Below are 21,017 nucleotides of genomic sequence, written 5' to 3' on the forward strand. Positions count from 1 at the left end.
TACAACACGATCCGATTCAAAGTAAATATCGCATATATAGCACTTGATCATGTGACGGAGACGGAGGCTACGTCCTCTGCAGTCTGCACCGACTCACCCGTCCGGTCCATGATCCGTAGCCTGGAAGGCCCAGGCTGAAATCCCTTGATCCTCCCAGCGTCCCGCCAGGGCGCCCGCGCCACCCGCCGGTGCAATGCGCGCGCGGCGGCCGCCGCCGCCTCCTTCCTCTCAGCCGATTCCTTGGCCGCCTCAGGCTCCGAAGAAGGCGCCGCCGCCGCCTTGGCCGCCGTCGGGCGGTGCAGCCTGCACCGGAACGAGCCCGGGTGCGTCGTCGGCGCGCACAGGCAGTACCTCGCCGGCTTGGCGGCCTTGGGCTTGGGGCACGAGGGAGACGAGGAGGTCACGGTGGCCATGGGAGCTTCTGCTGTGTTAACCGGGGTAACAAGTAACCAGGGATGCGCGGATGTGTTGGTTGTTTATCTCGCTGCATCAGTCACTAGTGTGTGCATGCATGGTGTGATCGCCTTTGTTGCGGAGCGCAACTGCCTCCCTGTTTGAAGGCGTGCAAGGATGAGAGGGAGGGTGAACAGAAAAGGGCGACGGAGATCCTACAAACATGGCGTCTCGTTTATCCAAACCGATGAAAACCGCCATGTGTAAAATACAAAAGGACGCTCATGAACCGGCGAACGTTCGCCAGGTAGGGTGGCACACGGGAACGTTTTAGGTGGTGTTTTTAGTTTTGAGAGGGTGGCAGTTTCTTTAGAGAAGATATTTCTCATTTAAAAACTGCCGTCGTTTGATTTCTCTTCACAAATAAAGCTGCCATCAAGCGTTCGCTTGCCACCCCTTTTTCAGCGAATGTCTTTTTTTAGACATCGATAACGCCCACACGTGTGGGCGTTAAGGAGTCTGCCCACACAGTTTGTGTAGTGTTTAAGAGGATTAGACGTGTGGGCAAAACAAGTAATGTCCATATGCCTTTTTTTTCCTCGCGGTCCCTCTCACATGCATGCGTGTGGGCAAAATAGATAACACCCACACACCCGTACGTCAGGCCTTCTACCTTATGGTCCCGCACGCCCCGCGTGACAGTCACTAGCGTCCCCGCAGTTGCCATGGTCTGGACCCTCTTCCATGTTCATTTAGCTGCAGTTGCCATGTCGCTGAACTACAGTTGCTATGTCGGACATCTATAGTTGCTATGGTTGCTCAACTGCAGTTGCCATGTATGGTCTGGTCTACTGCAGTTCCATGATTTCAAAATTTTAGGAGTTGCCACCTACTAACACTAGGCAGTTGGGAGAGTTGCCATGTGCTCACAAGCACGCTAGGGCAGTTTCCATGTAAAAAGAAGAGTTCCATCTGCTTACGTGCATGCTAGGGCGGTTGCCATGTACCATGCAAAAACACATGGCAACTCGGGTAAAAAAGAGTTGTCATCTGCTTATGTGCACACTAGGCAGTTGCCGTGTACCCTACAAAACACATGGCAACTGACATGTTCGGGTAAAAAAAGAAAGTTGCCATCTACTTACAAGGACACTAGGGCAGTTGCCATGTACACTGCAAAACACATGGCAACTAGCAGCTTGGGTGTAGGAGAGGAGACGAGCGTGTGGGCGAGATGGCAAATGCCCACACACACCAGTCCTTATGCGTGAGTGAAAACTGGCGTGTGGGCGAACTGCTAAACGCCCACACATCGGCCCCTTCGTGTGGTGAAACGGACGTGTAGGCGACCGGGTGAATGCCCATACACCAGCCCAGTCCTACGTGGCACTATAAACATGCCAAGATTCGTGCACCCACAAACGGACGCGGATCCACGCGTGTGGGCGAGATGCAAACGGCCACACGTGTGGGCGTTAGTGTTTTTGTTTTTTTACGGGGTAATATTACCGAATACAAAGGATTGGGAGTGCATGTAATTCTACTTCTAGTCTCGTACTACCCCGTCCCGGTTTATAGGTCCTTTTTATAGTTTGTATCAAATTTTGATTAAAAATTTAACTAACATAATGTTAATGCATGTTAAGAAAAATTATCTTATTGGATTTGTATTTGAACATAGTTTTTAAAAATATAATGTTTGATGACACGTGTGAACATTTTGTTACTTTAATCTATGGTCAAATTTTGGTATGAAATATAATAGGGACCAATAAATCCGGACGGAGGTAGTAAGAGATAGTTAGAGAACCTCAGCATATTCCCTATCCAAAAATTACGAGACGCATTCCACATCCCAGAAAAAGTTATATTTGACGAAATCTTATCTAGCATGTTCTCTAAAACTTACTCCCTAAACTTTCTTTTGCCAAGTTATCCGACGTTTGCTAAAACAATTGAAACAACTTCATCATGTATTAAAATAAACATAAGTATAAATAAAGTTCATCCAAACCAATGAATATAAACATAATTTGTGCCAAAAGGCACCAAATGATCAAGTTCATTTCAAAAAATCCACCAAACAAATGGTGGACCAAAAGAAATCATAGTTCACAATGGCCTCACGGTCTCGTGCCGGCACCACCATTGCCGCCACCACAAAGCTTCATCTTCCTCCGCACAAAAAAAAGCTTCATCTTCCTCGATGTTGTAGTTGAATGACTTACTCCTCCTTTTCAATGTTTGGGGGTCCGGCATACCCACCTCCTCGGCCTCCTGCTCCCTCTCAGCATTTCTCGTCATCTCTTGGCTCTATGAAATCTTCTACATCATCATTCGCTTGCTCACTGCAATAACAAAGAAAAAAACCTAGCAATCAAAATCAAATCATGCATCATTCAGTTGCAAAATTGCAAAACAATTTTTTTCCCTAACCTTGTGAGCCTCGAGCACGTCGGCGTCGCTCCAATTCTCGTCAAGATCCTTCTGTTCTTCTGTCCCCGGAGGTGGATGGGGTGGCTACGCAGTTGTAGGAGGCCAAGCGGTAGTCGTCGATGCCATGGGACATTGAGGAGGTGGCATCGAGGCGACCATTGGTCCCGCTTACCGGCCAACTGGGCCAAGGATGGTAGGGTGGTGGCGGCAGAGCGACTGGCGACAAACGTCGGCGGCCTAGAGCTCTCTATCAAGTTTTTCCCTTATGCCGCCGTTTTGATCCTTGAGGCGCCAATTTTGCGGTGGTCTCTTGCACCAGCGAGAGTGAGGCTTTCCATTCCGCCGGTCACCAGTGCTGGGAACGGCCAGCGGCAAGGCGAGCGACTGTTGTTGTGTTAGGATCGGGCAGGAAAGTTGCGGACTAGCAGGAAGCAGCGCAACACGTATCTATTTTTTCAATAAATGCCTACCCTAGGCTATATCCGAGCTAGTGGAGAAAAGTTTTAGGAGAACAAAAGTACGAGGAAATTTGGGTTTTAGTGAGCGTTCCCTTGCTATCCCTCTCCTAGAGGCACCTGACAACATTACCGACAAAATTCTCTCTAATATACTTCCTCCGTCCCAAAATACTAAATCAGCAATATTTATTTTGTGACGAAGGAGTAGTGCCAGGGTTCCTCTTGCTGTCGGACAGTTTTCTAGGTTCCGGTTTATTTTGTATTTGTAATTTTTTGGTTGGATTACTCATAAGCATTTTTTCACAACAAATATGGTACTAGCTCGCAGCGGGAAATCTGCAGGTGACCGATCCATTTCACGGTTCAAGTTTGAATTAGTGCCTTGCTATCATATTCAACACTGTTAATGCGATCTGGCAGTAAGCTACAAAGCACAATGCAACCCTGCAGGAAGCCCCTGCCGGTTGGAGACTAGCAACCATGATATCCAATCTGTCTAATAAGCTGGCACGCTCACATCACATGTACGGCCTTCTTCTGGGGCTGTGCAGCAGCGCCTTCTCCTCCAGCGGCGGGTACCTGAAGGGCGGCGGCGGCGCCATGAGCTCCACCTCCCTGGCGTCGCTCCTCTTCCGCCTCTCCCTCGAGTGCACGACCCACAGCAGCACCGAGAGCAGCCCAGCGGCCGCGACGGCCAGCAGGCCACGGTACACCTGCTCGCTGTACCTCCGCAGCCCGGGACAGTGGTCCTCGCCGACGGCCTGGAACGCGCGGCGCACGAACGCGCAGTCGGCCAGGTCCACCAGCACCGGCCCGTAGCGGGACAGCCCGTAGCTCACGTTGGCGGCGCCGACCATCTGCGCGTACATGGACGGCGTCAATCGCCCGGCGGTGACGCACACCCCTGACCCGCCAGCGTCCGCCGTTCGGCACACCCTGCCGCCCCACGCCTGCCGCGCGGCGTCCGGGCCGGCAACCTCGCCGGGCGCGCAGGCGCGGTCGCGGAGGTCCGGCGTGTACGGGTTGCAGAGGAGCGGGAGGAGGGGCCCCGACTGGTTGTAGTAGAGCGGCGGCGAGAGCGGCGCCTGCGGCGGGAAGTCGCGGTTGGTCACGTTGGAGATGACGCCGTTGAGCACGTCCACGAGGCGGTAGTTCACCTCCTTGCTCCGGCCGAGCGCCTCCGTGGCGGCCGCCGTGTCGACGCACGGCAGGATGTCGTCCAGCGCCGTGTGCTCCTGCGGGCGCCGCACCCACTCGCCCATCGCCACGCACGTGTCCCCCACCACGCTGAAAGAAAAACATATGTCACTGCTGCACTTCTTGCGTGAGGAATTGAGGTGAGGTTGGTGGCGCGCTTACTTGTGCAGGAGGAGGAACGTGCCGCACATCACGAACGTTGCCGCAACCAGAATCCACCCGAGGAACACCAACCTGCAGACAGACGGACGAACAGTCAGTCGTGCAATCTTATTAGCTTAACACCCAAGTCTCACACCGCATGCAGCTAGTTTACAATAGATTAGATTAACTATGCTTACACGTAGACCAGCGACTCCAATCCACACGCCGAGAACACTGCAAGATACACAAGTTCTTCAGATCATTTCATCGCAGCGGAAGCAGAATAATATTTCAGTTAAAGATTCAGCGGCCAGTGCTGCTCACCAAGGCCAGCGAAGGCGAGGATTAGCATCCCAGCTGCAAGAACAATGAGGATCTTCCTTCTGCAACGCGGCAGCAAATTACTAGTTAATTAGCGGTGGTTCTTCATTTTGGGATGGAAATGTTTCATAAGTTTCTTGAAATTTCAGGCAAGGAACAAACGGGTACTGTTGTTTCAGTGACGTACATTGTGTCCAGCGCGTCTCGGATCTTGGCGGAGTTGCTGGCGGTGCGGGACGCGAGCTCGTCGGAGGCGGAGCTCACCCTGCGCACGACGCCGTCGATCCTCCCCTTGAGGTCGTCGGGCAGCGAGACGGGCCCCACGCCGGCCGCCTTGGCAGCCTCCAGGAACCCGGAGAAGGCCCGCAGGTTGTCCACCGTGTAGCCCGACTGCTTCACCACGTAGTCCACCGTCGCCGCCGTGCTGCCATGGAACCGGCCCTGCCCGTCGTACAGGACGGCGCATCCGATGCTGCAACGCGCACACGCACCGAAGCCTGGTTATGGTTAGGAGAGAGCGGCGGGGGTTGCGGGAGAGGAAACGGCGGCGAGGTGATCGGGCGAAAGAGAATTACGCGGCGGCGGCCGTGAAGGCGAGGAGGAGCAGGAGCGAGACGACCAGGGCCACGCGGGAGTAGGAGGTGCTGCGGCTGGGGCAGCAGCAGTAGCAGCACCCGGCGACGAACAGGGCGGCGCCGAACACGGCGAACCAGACTCCGGCCGCCGCGAAGACCGGCGCCGCGCTGAAGCCCACCGACTGCAGGATTGCATCGCGGAAGCAACAGCAAGATTTAGGAACCGGAATGCATCCAGAATTGAAATTTACCAACAACTGCGGGCGGCAGGCGACGGATCAAGAATTTTCAGGACGAGAACTCACGGCCCAGTAGTGCTCGCTGCTGATGTTCCAGCCGCCGGTGTAGTACCTCAGCCCGTCGAGCGGGTCCTTCCGCTGCGTCCGCGCCGCCGCGAGCACGAACGGGGAGTTCACGCCGGGCGCCGACGCCGCCGCTGCACATGACCCCACCCACCAAAGTCACACACCTCTCGACTTGCGCGTTTTTAATTTCTCAAAGACGATTCCGCGAGCGCGATCCATGGAAAGGAAGACGGAAGGAAGTTACGCACCTGACGCATCGACGGCGAGCAGGGACGCCGTCACGAGGAAGAACAAGAGCAGCAGTAGGACGGGAGGAGCTGCGCGAGCCGCCATGATCATGGCACGCGGCGATCGGAGCGGCGGGTCAATGCGGCGTCGCTCTCCCAGCCAAATTTGAAACGGCCGGGACTTCCGCCGCGATATCCGCAGGAATATCTTTCTGCTTGTTGTGCGCTTGGAGATCGGAAGATCTATCTGCTGGTTGTGCGAACACGAACGGGGGAGAAGGCCGGCGCGCGGCGTGCGTGACGACGCCGAGCGACGAACTCGTGGGCGTGACGTCGCGTCGCTTCTCGCAGGAAAAAGGCCGCAGTTCTTGAGCGGCCGCGTACGCTGTTTCTTTCAAGTTATTTATTACTGCTGTTGGGTTCATACAACCAATTCTCGAATCTCAGTGCGAGTGCGGGGGGTCACAGCTGGCGAGAATGAGAATTTAGTGCCAATATTTACTGGAGTAGTACCCCAGAAGAACAAAATTAATAATGAGCAATAATCACTTTTTCATGCTAGGTTTGGCATTTTTCCGGATACTGCTCCAGATGCAATTGCGTTTGATCTTGGATGTTTGCGCAGGTATAGACATGTCCAGCTAGTGCGCCTTGTACTCGGCACTGAGCACTGCTGGGCAATTTTTGGGAACTCAGCACTGAGTTATTGCGATGTTTTTTACTTTCAGAGCATGGTTAATAAAAGAGGCAGCAGCCGGCTCTATAGGCATAGCCATGTTCATATCATCTATAGTCTTCATAAAGCTAAGACCATATAATAGGATAGCTATAGATTGGCTGATGGATTGGATTTAACAATTAATATTTACATGCTGGGATTGGGGGGAAAGGCAGAGCGCCAGTTTACAGCTAGCAGCTCAGGCTGCAAGCGAGCTACTGTGCCTCGTATCTTGCGTACAGGCGGGCGACTACTCAAGCGCCGGCTCTGCTTTCTCTCCTCACTTCTCTCTCTTTCACCTATGATTTTTATGACATGGCAAGTCTTATAGCCTGCTGAGTAGGACTTATTATACTTGCTCTCAGGTGACACGTCGCCTGTTGGGGTACTTTTATTGAAGTCCATTGGTGACACGATCTCCTCCACCCGGAAATCGGAGGCATGGGGAAAATGGATTGTGCCGTGCGGCGTGCCATGTGAACGGCCGCGGCGATGCATCCAGGTGAGCCGTGAGATAGGGGCCTTCCAGCGATCGCCTTCCGGCGTTTGTGACGCATGCTTAGCTTGTTTTTTTACGGGAAACTGTCGACCTATTCATCTTAAATCATGACAGTACAATAAATACCAGAAATAATAAAAATTACATCCAGATTCATAGACCAGTTAGCGACGATTACAAGCACTAAAGCCAGGCGAAGGCGTGCCGCCATCATCGTCCCTCCCTCGCCAGAATCGGACACAACTTGTTGTAGTAGACAGTCGGGAAGTCGTCGTGCTAAGGTGAGTGTAGCTTTTTTCCTCTTCTTTTCTTTCTAGAAAGGGAAATGTTTAACGAGGGGCACCGGCCCAACGATCCGCCGGTCACACACACATCGTGCGATCCAGTCTCATGGTGCGTCTGAGACTATGTCTCGCTTGTGTCTCTCTCTTGTCTTCCTGACTTCAAATCAAGAATCCGATGAAACCATCCGCCTCGCAACCCGGCCCCTCCCTCCCCTGACTCCACACCGGCAAGCCGCCGCCGCCGCGGAACGACGCCCTCCCCTTGGCTACGTACCGCCAAGTCGCCCTCCGCCCCATAGCTCTGCCGCCGCAAGCTCTTATCCATGCTCCAAGCTACCAAGACATGCCACAAAGCGTGATACCATACCCTCTGCCAAAAAAAACTATACCCGCGAGGCTGCCGGCGACGTTGTGAGCGGCCACCATCCGCTGCCGTTATCCTTGCACCACATACCTCCGGATCATGTACGTCGTCGGGGACGACCGATGCTGCAACCGGGCACCGCGGAAACTGCCACTAGCAACGGTAAAAGCTACAACCATAGATGACGGAAGCTGCAACCAGTAGTACGCCACTGAAGAAAGCTTAACAAGGAGGGCGCCAATATCTCTAGTGCACAGTGTTCCAAAACTGACAACCAAAGCTCTTACGGACGGTTACAGAAAATAATCCCTACATTGGTGCACCCGCTACAATCCGGTTTTCTGCCAGGGAGATGCATTGTAGAAATTTTTGTCCTTGCAGCCGAAATGGTGCAGCAAGCTAAGAGGAAAATGCCTATGATTGTGTTAAAATTAGATTTCCAAAGGGATTTTGACAGTGTTAGCTAGGATGCCCTCCTACAAATTCTAGCAGCAAGGGGGTTCGGTGATAGATGGATAAAATGGATTAGCACATTGCTACATTCTAGCTCCTCAAGAGTTATGATTAATGGCCAGCTAGGCGACAAAATTATCTCTCGGAGTGGGCTGCGACAAGGAGATGCGTTCTCCCCATACCTCTTCATCCTTGCGGAGGATCTCCTACAGAAACTATGCATATCTGAATATAACAGGGGCAGTTTGAAGCACCCCCTTGCTGTGGAAGGGCATTTTTCGGTGTGGCAATACGTGGATGATACACGGTTATTGCTTCAAGGTAGTTATGAGCAAGCTTCATCAAAAGGATTTTAAGCGCTTTTTCTAGCTTCACTGGGCTACACATTAACTTTAGCAAGAGTACGTTCATCCCAATATGTATGGATGACACCACAAGCCAGAGGGTAGCAGAGCTGCTGGAATGCTCGATCTCTTCTTTCCCATGCACATATTTGGGGTTGCCTCTCTCCACTCACAAGATCTCACATGAGCTGTTGATGCCAGTTATTCACAAGGTTGACAAAAGACTATCTGGGTGGCTTGCCATGTATCCGTCCTGGGGCGGCCGTCTTACCTTCATAAACTTCATGCTCGCCTCCATTCCAAATTACTTCACAACATGCTTTTGAAGGAAATATGCCCTAGAGGCAATAATAAAGTTGTTATTTATATTTTCTTATATCATGATAAATGTTTATTATTCATGCTAGAATTGTATTAACCGGAAATTTAGTACATGTGTGAATACATAGACAATACATAGTTTCCCTAGTATGCCTCTACTTGACTAGCTCGTTAATCAAATATGGTTATGTTTCCTAACCATAGACATGTGTTGTCATTTGATGAACAGGATCACATCATTAGGAGAATGATGTGATGGACAAGATCCATCCGTTAGCTTAGCATTATGATCATTATAGTTTCATTGCTACTGCTTTCTTCATGACTTATACATGTTCCTCAGACTATGAGATTATGCAACTCCCGAATACCGGATGAACACCTTGTGTGCTATCAAACGTCACAACATAATTGGGTGATTATAAAGATGCTCTACAGGTGTCTCTGAAGGTGTTTGTTGGGTTGGCATAGATCGAGAATATGATTTGTCACTCCGTGTATCGGAGAGGTATCTCTGGCCCCTCTCAGTACTGCTCATCACTATAAGCCTTGCAAACAATGTGACTAATGAGTTAGTTGCGGGATGAAGCATTACAGAACGAGTAAAGAGACTTGTCGATAATGATATTGAACTAGGTATGATGATACCGACGATCGAATCTCGGGCAAGTAACATACCGATGATAGAGGGAACAACGTATGTTATTGTGCGGTTTGACCGATAAAGATCTTCGTAGAATATATATGAGCCAATACGAGCATCCAGGTTGCGCTATTGGTTATTGATCGGAGATGTGTCTCGATCATGTCTACATAGTTCTCGAACCCGTAGGGTCCGCATGCTTAACGTTCGATGATGATTTGTATTAAGAGTTATGTGTTTTTGATGACCGAAGTTTGTTCGGAGTCCCGGATGAGATCACATACATGAAAAGGAGTCTCGAAATGGTCGAGACATAAAGATTGATATATTGGAAGGTTATGTTCGGGCACCGATAAGGTTTCGGAAGAGTTCGGACATTTTTCGGAGTACGAGGAGGTTACCGGAACCCCCCGGGGAAAGTAGTGGGCCTTAATGGGCTTTAGTAAAGGAGAGGAGGGCCACAGGGTGGCCACACCCCACCCCCCAAGGCAGATCCGAATTGGACTAGGGAGGGGGTGGCGCCCCCTTCTTTCCTTCTCCCTCTCCTACTCCTTCCCTCTCTCCCCCTCTTGGAAAAAGGAAGAGGACTCCAACTAGGATTGGGAATCCTAGTTGGACTCCCCCTATAGGCGCGCCCCTCCTGGCCGCCGGCCTCCTCCCTCCTTTGTATACAGGGGCAGGGGAGCACACCAAAGCACACCAGACAATCTGTTAGCCGTGTGCGGTGCCCCCTCCACAATTTAACACCTCGGTCATATCGTAGTAGTGCTTAGGCAAAGCCCTGCGTCAGTAACATCATCAACACCGTCGCCACGCCATCGTGCTGATGGATCTCTCCCTCGTCCTCAACTGGATCAAGAGCTCGAGGGACACCATCATGCTGAACGTGTGCTGAACACGGAGGTGTCGTACGTTCGGTACTTGGATCGGTTGGATCGTGAAGACGTTCGACTACATCAACCATGTTACTAAACACTTCTGCTTTCGGTCTACAAGGGTATGTAGACACACTCTCCCATCTCGTTGCTATGCATCTCCTAGATAGATCTTGTGCGATCCTAGGATTTTTTTTGAATTACTACATTCCCCAATAGCGGTATCAGAGCCAGGTATATGCATAGATGTTTTATGCACGAGTAGAACATAAAGAATTGTGGGCAATAATAGTCATACTGCTTACCACCAACATCTTACTTTGATTCGGCGGTATTGTTGGATGAAGCGGCCCGGACCGACATTACATGACTGCGTTCATAAGACTGGTTCTACCGACATGCTTTGCATATAGGTGGCTGGCGGGTGTCTTTTTCTCCAACTTTAGTTGAATCGAGTTTGATTACGGCCGGTCCTTGTTGAAGGTTAAAACAACACACTTGACGAAAAATCGTTGTGGTTTTGATGCGTAGGTAAGAACGGTCCTTGCTAGAAGCCCGTAGCAGCCACGTAAAACTTGCAACAACAAAGTAGAGGATGTCTAACTTGTTTTTGCAGGGCTTGTTGTGATGTGATATGGTCAAGACATGATGTGATATACATTATTGTACGAGATGATCATGTTTTGTAACAGAGTTATCGGCAACTGGCAGGAGCCATATGGTTGTCACTTTATTGTATGAAATGCAATCGCCATGTAATTGCTTTACTTTATTACTAAGTGGTAGCGATAGTCGTAGAAGCAATAGTTGGCGAGACGACAACGATGCTACGATGGAGATCAAGGTGTCAAGCCTGTGGTGATGGAGATCATGATGATGCTTCGATGATGGAGATCATGAGCACAAGATGATGATGGCCATATCATGTCACATATTTTGATTGCATGTGATGTTTATCTTTTATGCATCTTATTTTTCTTAGTACGGCGGTAGCTTTATAAGATGACCCCTTACTAAATTTCAAGGTATAAGTGTTCTCCCTGAGTATGCACCGTTGCTATAGTTCGTCATGCCGAGACACCACGTGATGATCGGATGTGATAAGCTCCACGTTCACATACAATGGGTGCAAGCCAGTTTTGCATGTGCAGAATACTTGGGTTAAACTTGACGAGCCGCATATGCAGATATGGCCTCGGAACACTGAGACCGAAAGGTCGAACGTGAATCATATAGTAGATATGATCAACATAGTGATGTTCGCCATTGAAATCTACTCCATCTCACGTGATGATCAGACATGGTTTAGTTGATTTGGATCACGTGATCATTTAGATGACTAGAGGGATGTCTATCTAAGTGGGAGTTCTTAAGTAATATGATTAATGGAACTTTAATTTATCATGAACTTAGTCCTGATAATTTTTGCATGTCTATGTTGTTGTAGATCAATGGCCCGTGCAACCGTTCCCTTGAATTTTAATGCGTTCCTAGAAAAAGCTAAGTTGAAAGATGATGGCAGCAATTATACGGACTGGGTCCGTAACTTGAGGATTATCCTCATTGCTGCATAAAAGAATTACGTCCTGGAAGCACCGCTAGGTGCAAGGCCTGCTGCAAATGCAACTGCGAACGTTATGAACGTCTGGCAGAGCAAAGCTGATGACTACTCGATAGTTCAGTGTACCATGCTTTACAGCTTAGAATCAGGACTTCAAAGACGTTTTGAATGTCATGGAGCATATGAGATATTCCAAGAGTTGAAGTTAATATTTCAAGCAAATGCTCGAGTTGAGAGATATGAAGTCTCCAACAAGTTCTATAGCTACAAAATGGAGGAGAATAGTTCTGTCAGTGAACAAATACTCAGAATGACTAGGTACCATAACCACTTGACTCAGTTGGGAGTTAATCTTCCTGATGGTAGTGTCATTGGCAGAGTTCTTCAATCACTGCCACCAAGCTATAATGGCTTCGTGATGAACTATAATATGCAAGGGATGACGAAAACGATTCCCGAGCTCTTCGCAATGCTAAAAGTTGCGGAGGTAGAAATCAAGAAGGATCATCAAGTGTTGATGGTCAACAAGACCACTAGTTTCAAGAAAAAGGGCAAAGGGAAGAAGGGGAACTTCAAGAAGAATAGCAAGCAAGTTGCTACTCCCGAGAAGAACCCAAGTTTGGACCTAAGCCTGAAACTGAGTGCTTCTACTGCAAAGGGACTGGTCATTGGAAGCGGAACTGCCCCAAGTATTTGGCGGATAAGAAGGATGGCAAAGTGAAAGGTATATTTGGTATACATGTTATTGATGTGTACCTTACTAATGCTCGTAGTAGCGCCCGGGTATTTGATACTTGTTTTGTTGCTCATATTTGCAACTCGAAACAGGGGCTATGGATTAAACAAAGATTGGCTAAGGACGAGGTGACGATGCGCGTCGAAAATGGTTACAAGGTCGATGTGATCGCCGTCGGCATGCTACCTCTACATCTACCTTCGGGATTAGTTTTAGACTTGACTAATTGTTATTTGGTGCCAGCGTTGAGCATGAACATTATATCTGGATATTGTTTGATGTGAGACGATTATTCATTTAAATTAGAGAATAATGGTTGTTCTATTTATATGAGTAATATATTTTATGGTCATGCACCCTTGTTGAGTGATCTATTTTTGTCGAATCTCGATCGTGGTGATACACATGTTTATAATATTGAAGCCAAAAGATGCAAAGTTGATAATGATAGTGCAACTTATTTGTGGCACTGCCGTTTAGGTCATATTGGTGTAAAGCACATGAAGAAACTCCATGCTGATGGGCTTTTGGAATCACTTGATTATGAATCACTTGGTGCTTGCGAACCATGCCTCATGGGCAAGATGACTAAAACTCAGTTCTCTGGAACAATGGAACGAGCTACTGACTTATTGGAAATAATACATACCGATGTATGCGGTCCAATGAGTGTTGAGGCTCATGGCAGGTATCATTATTTTCTTACCTTCACAGATGATTTGAGCAGATATGGTTATATTTACTTAATGAAACATAAGTCTGAAACATTTGAAAAGTTCAAAGAATTTCAGAGTGAAGTGGAAAATCATCGTACAAGAAAATAAAGTTTCTTCAATCTGATCATGGAGGAGAATATTTGAGCTATGTGTTTGGTCTTCATTTGAAACAATGAGGAATAGTTTCACAACTCACGCCACCTAAAACACCACAACGTAATGGTGTGTCCGAACGTCGTAACCGTACTTTATTGGATATGGTGTGATCTATGATGTCTCTTACAGATTTACCACTATCATTTTGGGGTTATGCTTTAAAGACGGCTGCATTCACGTTAAATAGGGCACCATCGAAATCCATTGAGACGACGCCTTATGAACCATGGTTTGGCAAGAAACCAAAGTTGTCGTCTCTTAAAGTTTGGGGCTGCGATGCTTATGTGAAAAAGCTTCAACCTGATAAGCTCAAACCTGAAATGTGTCTTCATAGGATACCCAAAGGAAACTATTGGGTACACCTTCTATCACAGATCCAAAGGCAAAATATTCGTTGCTAAGAATGGATCCTTTCTAGAGAAGGAGTTTCTCTCCAAAGAAGTGAGTGGGAGGAAATTAGAACTTGATGAGGTAATAGTACCTTCTCCCGAATTGGAAAGTAGTTCATCACAAAAATCAGTTCCAGTGATTCCTACACCAATTAGTGAAGAAGCTAATGATGATGATCATGAAACTTTGGATCAAGTTACTACCGAACCTCGTAGGTCTTCCAAAGTACGGTCCGCACCAGAGTGGTACAGTAATCCTGTTCTGGAAGTCATGTTACTAGACCATGAGGAACCTACGAACTATGAGGAAGCGATGATGAGCCCAAATTCTGCAAAATGGCTTGAGGCCATGAAATCTAAGATGGGATCCATGTATGAGAACAAAGTGCGGACTTTGGTGGACTTTCCTGATGATCGGCAAGCCATAGAAAATAAATAGATCTTCAAGAAGAAGACTAACACTGATGGTAATGTTACTGTCTACAAAGCTCGACTTGTTGCCAAAGGTTTTCGACAAGTTCATGGAGTTGACTACGATGAGACCTTCTCACCCGTAGCGATGCTTAAGTCTGTCTGAATCATGTTAGCAATTGCTGCATTTTATGATTATGAAATTTGGTAAATGGATGTCAAAACTGCATTCCTTAATGGATATCTTAAATAAGAGTTGTATATGATGCAACCAGAAGGTTTTGTTGATCCAAAAGGTGCTAACAAAGTGTGCAAGCTCCAACGATCCATTTATGGACTAGTGCAAGCCTCTCGGAGTTGGAATATGCACTTTGATAGTGTGATCAAAGTACATGGTTTTATACAAATGTTTGGAGAAGCCTGTATTTACAAGAAAGTGAGTGGGAGCTCTGTAGCATTTCTAATACTATATGTGGATGACATATTGTTGATTAGAAATGATACATAATTTCTGGATAGCATAAAAGGATACTTGAATAAGAATTTTTCAATGAAAGATCTCGGTGAAGTTGCTTACATATTGGGCATCAAGATCTATAGAGATAGATCAAGGCGCTTAATTGGACTTCCACAAAGCACGTACCTTGATAAAGTTTTGAAGAAGTTCAAAAAGAATCAGTCAAAGAAAGGGTTCTTGCCTGTATTACAAGGTGTGAAGTTGAGTCAGACTCAATGCCCGACCACTGCAAAAGATAGAGAGAAAATGAAAGTCATTCCCTATGCTCCAACCATAGGTTCTATCATGTATGCAATGCTGTGTACCAGACCTGATGTGTGCCTTGCTATAAGTATAGCAGGGAGGTATCAAAGTAATCCAGGAGTGGAGCACTGGACAACGGTCAAGAACATCATGAAATACCTGAAAAGGACTAAGGATATGTTTCTCGTTTATGGGGGTGAAAAAGAGCTCGTCATAAATGGTTACATTGATGCAAGCTTTGACACTGATTTGGATGACTATAAGTCGCAATCCGGATACATATTTATATTGAATGGTGGAGCTGTCAGTTGGTGCAGTTCCAAGCAGAGCGTCATGGCGGGATCTACGTGTGAAGCGGAGTATATAGCTGCTTCGGAAGCAGCAAATGAAGGAGTCTGGATGAAGGAGATCATATCCGATCTAGGTGTAATACCTAGTGCATCTCGTCCAATGAAAATCTTTTGTGACAATACTCGTGCTAATGCCTTGGCAAAGGAATCCAGATTTCACAAGAGAACCAAACACATCAACAGATGCTTCAATTCCATTCAGTATTAAGTCACGGAGGGAGACATAGAGATTTCCAAAATACATATAGATCTGAATGTTGCACACCCGTTGACTAAGCCTCTTTCATGAGCAAAACATGATCAACACCAAGACTCCATGGGTGTTAGAATCATTACTTTGTAATCTAGATTATTGACTCTAGTGCAAGTGGGAGACTAAAGGAAATATGCCCTAGAGGCAATAATAAAGTTGTTATTTATATTTCCTTATATCATGATAAATGTTTATTAGTCATGCTAGAATTGTATTAACCGGAAACTTAGTATATGTGTGAATATATAGACAATACATAGTGTCCCTAGTATGCCTCTACTTGACTAGCTCGTTAATCAAAGATGGTTATGTTTCCTAACCATAGACATGTGTTGTCATTTGATGAACGGGGTCATATCATTAGGAGAATGATGTGATGGAAAAGACCCATCGGTTAGCTTAGCATTATGATCGTTACAGTTTCATTGCTACTGCTTTCTTCATGACTTATACATGTTCGTCAGACTATGAGATTATGCAACTCCCGAATGCCGGAGGAACACCTTTTGTGCTATCAAACGTCACAACGTAACTGGGTGATTATAAAGATGCTCTACAGATGTCTCTGAAGGTGTTTGTTGGGTTGGCATAGATCGAGAATAGGATTTTGTCACTCCATGTATCGGAGAGGTATCTCTGGGCCCTCTCATAATGCTCATCACTATAAGCCTTGCAAGCAATGTGATTAATGAGTTAGTTGTGGGATGAAGCATTACAGAACAAGTAAATAGACTTGCCGGTAATGAGATTGAACTAGGTATAATGATACCGACGATTGAATCTCGGGCAAGTAACATACCGATGATAAAGGGAACAATGTATGTTGTTGTGTGGTCTGACCGATAAAGATCTTCGTAGAATATGTAGGAGCCAATATGAGCATACAGGTTGCGCTATTGGTTATTGATCTAAGATGTGTCTCGATCATGTCTACATAGTTCTCGAACCTGTAGGGTCTGCACGCTTAACATTCGATGACGATTTGCATTAAGAGTTATGTGTTTTTGATGACCGAAGTTTGTTCGGAGTCCTGGATGAGATCACAGACATGACAAGGAGTCTCAAAATGGTCGAGACATAAAGATTGATATATTGGAAGGTTATGTTCGGACACCGGAAAGGTTTTGGAAGAGTTCGGACATTTTTCGGAGTACCGAGAGGTTACCGGAACCCCCCGGAGGAAGTAGTGGGCCTTAATGAGCTTTAGTGGAATGGAGAGGAGGGCCGCAGGGTGCCCCCCATGGCAGGTACGAATTGGACTAGGGAGGGGGCGGCACCCCCTCTTTCCTTCTCCCTCTCCTACTCCTTCCCTCTCCCCCCTCTTGGAAAAAGGATGGGGACCCCAACTAGGATTGGGAATCCTAGTTGGACCCCCCCTATAGGCGCGCCCCTCCTGGCCGCCGGCCTCCTCCCTCCATCCTTTATAAATGGTGGTAGGGGGCACTGAGGGAGTCCTGGAGAAGTGGGTATCCGGACAGCCGGACTATATACTTTGGCCGGACTGTTGGACTATGAAGATACAAGATTCAAGACTTCGTCCCGTGTTCGGATGGGACTCTCCTTTGCGTGGAAGGCAAGCTTGGCGATTCGGATGTTAGATCTCCTTCTCTGTAACCGACTTTTTGTAACCCTAGCCTCCTCCAGTGTCTATATAAACCGGAGGGTTTAGTCCATAGGACAAGGACAATCATAATCATAGGCTAGCTCCTAGGGTTTAGCCTCTACGATCTCATGGTAGATCAAGTCTTGTAATACTCATATCATCAAGATCAATCAAGCAGGAAGTAGGGTATTACCTCCATCGAGAGGGCCTGAACCTGGGTAAAACATCATTTCCCCTGCCTCTTGTTACCAATAGCCTTAGACGCACAGTTCGGGACCCCCTACCCGAGATCCGCCAGTTTTGACAACGACATTGGTGCTTTCATTGAGAGTTCCTCTGTGTCGTCGCAGCAAGGCTCGATGGCTCCTTCAATCATCAACAACAACGCGGTCCAGGGTGAGACTTTTCTTCCCGGACAGATCTTCGTGTTCGGCGGCTTCGCGCTACGTGCCAATTTGCTTGGCCATCTGGAGTAGATCGACATCTACGCCCCTGGCCATCAGGTCAGGTTCGGAAACTTGAACTACACGGCCGATATCCGCGGAGACTTGATCTTCGACGGATTCAAGCCTACGCCAGGAGCGCCGAATGGTCACGACGAGCACGGCTTAGATCTGCTGTCAGACAATATTCGGATGTCGCACCTGCAGTAGCTCCGGACCTAAATCCGGGGCAGATCGTGTCGTCCTAGGACGGGTGGATGGACCCCGCCCCGGATGACGCATACTCATCGGCGATAGAGCCGAACACAGACTCCACCTCTAAGGAGGTCTGTGTTACCGGACCCCCGGACTTGTGTCCGGCTGTAGGTTCCAGATTGTACGCGCCCAGGCCCATCGAATCCGATTGGGCTTCGGTAATGGAGTTCACCGCGGGCGGATATCTTTCAGCACTCGCCCTTTGGTGACGTGCTGAATTCATTAAGGTCTCTCTCTTTGTCAGGAGACTCTTGGCCTAACTATGTCCGGCTCTAGTGGGAAGTAGGCGACGAAGAAATTTGTGACCCACCCACCACCCACTTCATTGCCACTGTCGATGATTTGACCGACGTGCTTGACTTCGACTTCGAAGACACCGATGGTTTGGATGACGATGCAGGAGAAGAACAGGAACCACCGCCCACAGGGCGCTGGACAGCCACCTCCTCGTATGATATATATATGGTGGACACCCCCAAAGAAACCAATGGCGATGAGGCAATAGAGGATAACCCCTTAAGGAAGAAATCAAAGCATGGGCGTCATCGGCGCCGCTCTAAGCCCCGCCACAGCAATACCGGCACAGGAGACGAAAACAATCCGGATGGTGCCGAAGATGAATACAATCCCGATCAGCCTGCCTTCGAGCAGGCCGAACAGGAAGACACGCAAGTTAGCCCAGATGAACAGGCGATGTACGGATACTTGGAGGAGGACAACTATATGCCTCCCTCCAAAGATGAGGTGAGCCTCGACGACGATGAATTCGGCGTGCCTGAGGATCCCGCAGAGCAGGAGCGCTTCAAGCTCCGGCTTATGGCCACTACAAGAAGCCTGAAAAAGAAGCAACAACAGTTCCAAGCTGATCAAGATCTGCTCACAGACAGATGGACTGAGGTCCTGGCAGCCGAGGAATACGGACTCGAGTGCCCAATCAAATGTTACCCAAAGCACAAGTTGCTACCTCAACTCGGGGAGGAGGTCCTAGAGCCTACATTATCAGCACAGGACGAGGCCGAACGGCCACCTCGTGGCCGAGATAAAACGGTGTATCAGCTCGAATACCAGACCGCACCCCCACGCCAATACACTACGGCCCGGGGCAATACGCAGGACCTGCGAGATATATTGGAAAACAAAGCAGGACAGCCAAGATCGATCTACGGATCACAGGGGCGCGCCCCAACACATGACGATGACCGACATATCGGATACATTAACAACAAGTCCGGCCAGGCCGAACATAACATACCAGACTCACTCGAACTGCGTAGTAACATAGCTCGGCATAGAGGCGCCGCACACCCCCTCTGCTTCACAGATGAAGTAATGGATCACGAATTCCTAGAAGGGTTTAAACCCGTAAACATCGAATCATACGATGGCACAACAGACCCCGCGGTATGGATCGAAGATTTCCTTCTCCACATTCACATGGCCCACGGTGATGATCAACATGCCATCAAGTGTCTTCCCCTTAAATCAAAGGACCGGCCCGACACTGGCTGAATAGCCTGCCGACAAATTCCATCGGCAGTTGGGAAAACCTGGAGGACGCGTTCCTCGACAACTTCCAAGGCACTTACCTGCGACCACCAGATGCTGATGACTTGAGTCACATTACCCAATAGCCCGGAGAGTCACCCAGGAAATTCTGGACTCGGTTCCTAACTAAAAAGAACCAAATTGTTGACTGTCCGGACGCCGAAGCCTTGTCAGCCTTTAAGCATAATATCCGCGACGAGTGGCTTGACCGACACCTCGGCCAAGAAAAACTAAAGTCCATGGTGGCCCTCACGACACTCATGGCCCGCTTTTGCGCGGGCGAGGATAGCTGGCTGGCTCGCAGTAGCACCACGCCAAGAAACTCCGCCACTTCAGATGTCCGCAACAGTAACGGCAAGCCACGGTGCAACAGATATAAGCGTCAGAACAATGGCGACAACACCGAAGACACAACAGTCAATGCCGAATTCAGTGGCTCAAAATCCGGTCAGCGGGAAAAGCCGTTCAAAAGAAAAAATCCGGGATCATCCAGTCTGGACCGCATACTCGACCGCTCGTGCCAAATTCACGGCACCCCTGATAAGATAGCCAACCACACTAACAGAGATTGCTGGGTGTTCAAACAGGCCAACAAGATAAATGCCAAAAACAAGGACAAGGGGCTGCACAGCGATGATGACGAGGAGCCCCGGCGTCCGAACACTAGGGGACAGAAGAAATCCCCCCCAGGTGAAAATGGTAAACATGATCTATGCCACCCACATTCCCAAACGGGAACGAAAGCGTGCACTAAGGGACGTCTATGCGATGGAGCCAGTCGCCCCAAAGTTCAACCCATGATCATCCTGTCCGATCACTTTTGATCGTAGGGACCACCCTACTAGCATCCATCGCGGCGGTTCAGCCGCATTGGTCCTTGACCCAATCCTCGATGGATTCCACCTCACGCGAGTCCTTATGGACGGTGGTAGTAGCCTGAACCTGCTTTATCAGGACACAGTGCGCAAAATGGGCATCGATCCCTCAAGGATCAAACCCACCAAAACCACCTTCAAAGGTGTAATTCCAGGTGTAGAGACCCGTTGTACGGGCTCAATAACACTGGAAGTGGTCTTCGAATCCTCGGATAACTTCCGAAGCGAGGAGTTAATCTTTGATATCGTCCCTTTCCGTAGTGGCTACCATGCACTGCTTGGACGAACCGCATTCACTCGATTCAATGCGGTACCACACTATGCATACCTCAAGCTCAAGATGCCAGGACCTCGCGGGGTTATAACAGTCAATGGAAACATAGACCGCTCTCTCCGTACAGAAGAGC

At 48.5% G+C, this 21,017-nt stretch overlaps 1 protein-coding gene across 1 annotated transcript; it reads right to left on the bottom strand.

The window, feature by feature from the left end:
- Positions 1 to 3,705: 3,705 nt before the first annotated feature.
- On the bottom strand, positions 3,706 to 6,492 carry LOC123133945 (uncharacterized). Its single transcript, XM_044553321.1, has 8 exons — positions 6,078 to 6,492; positions 5,830 to 5,960; positions 5,525 to 5,706; positions 5,137 to 5,421; positions 4,953 to 5,011; positions 4,826 to 4,862; positions 4,647 to 4,718; positions 3,706 to 4,574 (listed from the first exon to the last, which is right to left on the bottom strand). Exons 1-8 carry the CDS (start codon positions 6,166 to 6,168, stop codon positions 3,806 to 3,808), a joined length of 1,626 nt encoding a protein of 541 aa, XP_044409256.1. The 5' UTR covers positions 6,169 to 6,492; the 3' UTR covers positions 3,706 to 3,805.
- Between the last annotated feature and the right edge of the window lie 14,525 nt (positions 6,493 to 21,017).

Source organism: Triticum aestivum, chromosome 6B (genome assembly GCF_018294505.1).
Source record: "Triticum aestivum cultivar Chinese Spring chromosome 6B, IWGSC CS RefSeq v2.1, whole genome shotgun sequence".
NCBI classification, from domain to species: Eukaryota; Viridiplantae; Streptophyta; class Magnoliopsida; order Poales; family Poaceae; genus Triticum; species Triticum aestivum.

Bases quoted from the DNA above. Each gene is read 5' to 3' on its own strand.
- LOC123133945 (XM_044553321.1), bottom strand. From the start codon at position 6,168: ATGATCATGGCGGCTCGCGCAGCTCCTCCCGTCCTACTGCTGCTCTTG. The intron at 5,422-5,524 runs GTAATTCTCTTT...TGCGCGTTGCAG, and splicing joins GCCTTCACGGCCGCCGCCGC to CATCGGATGCGCCGTCCTGT. The intron at 4,719-4,825 runs GTAAGCATAGTT...GTCTGTCTGCAG, and splicing joins TTGGAGTCGCTGGTCTACGT to GTTGGTGTTCCTCGGGTGGA.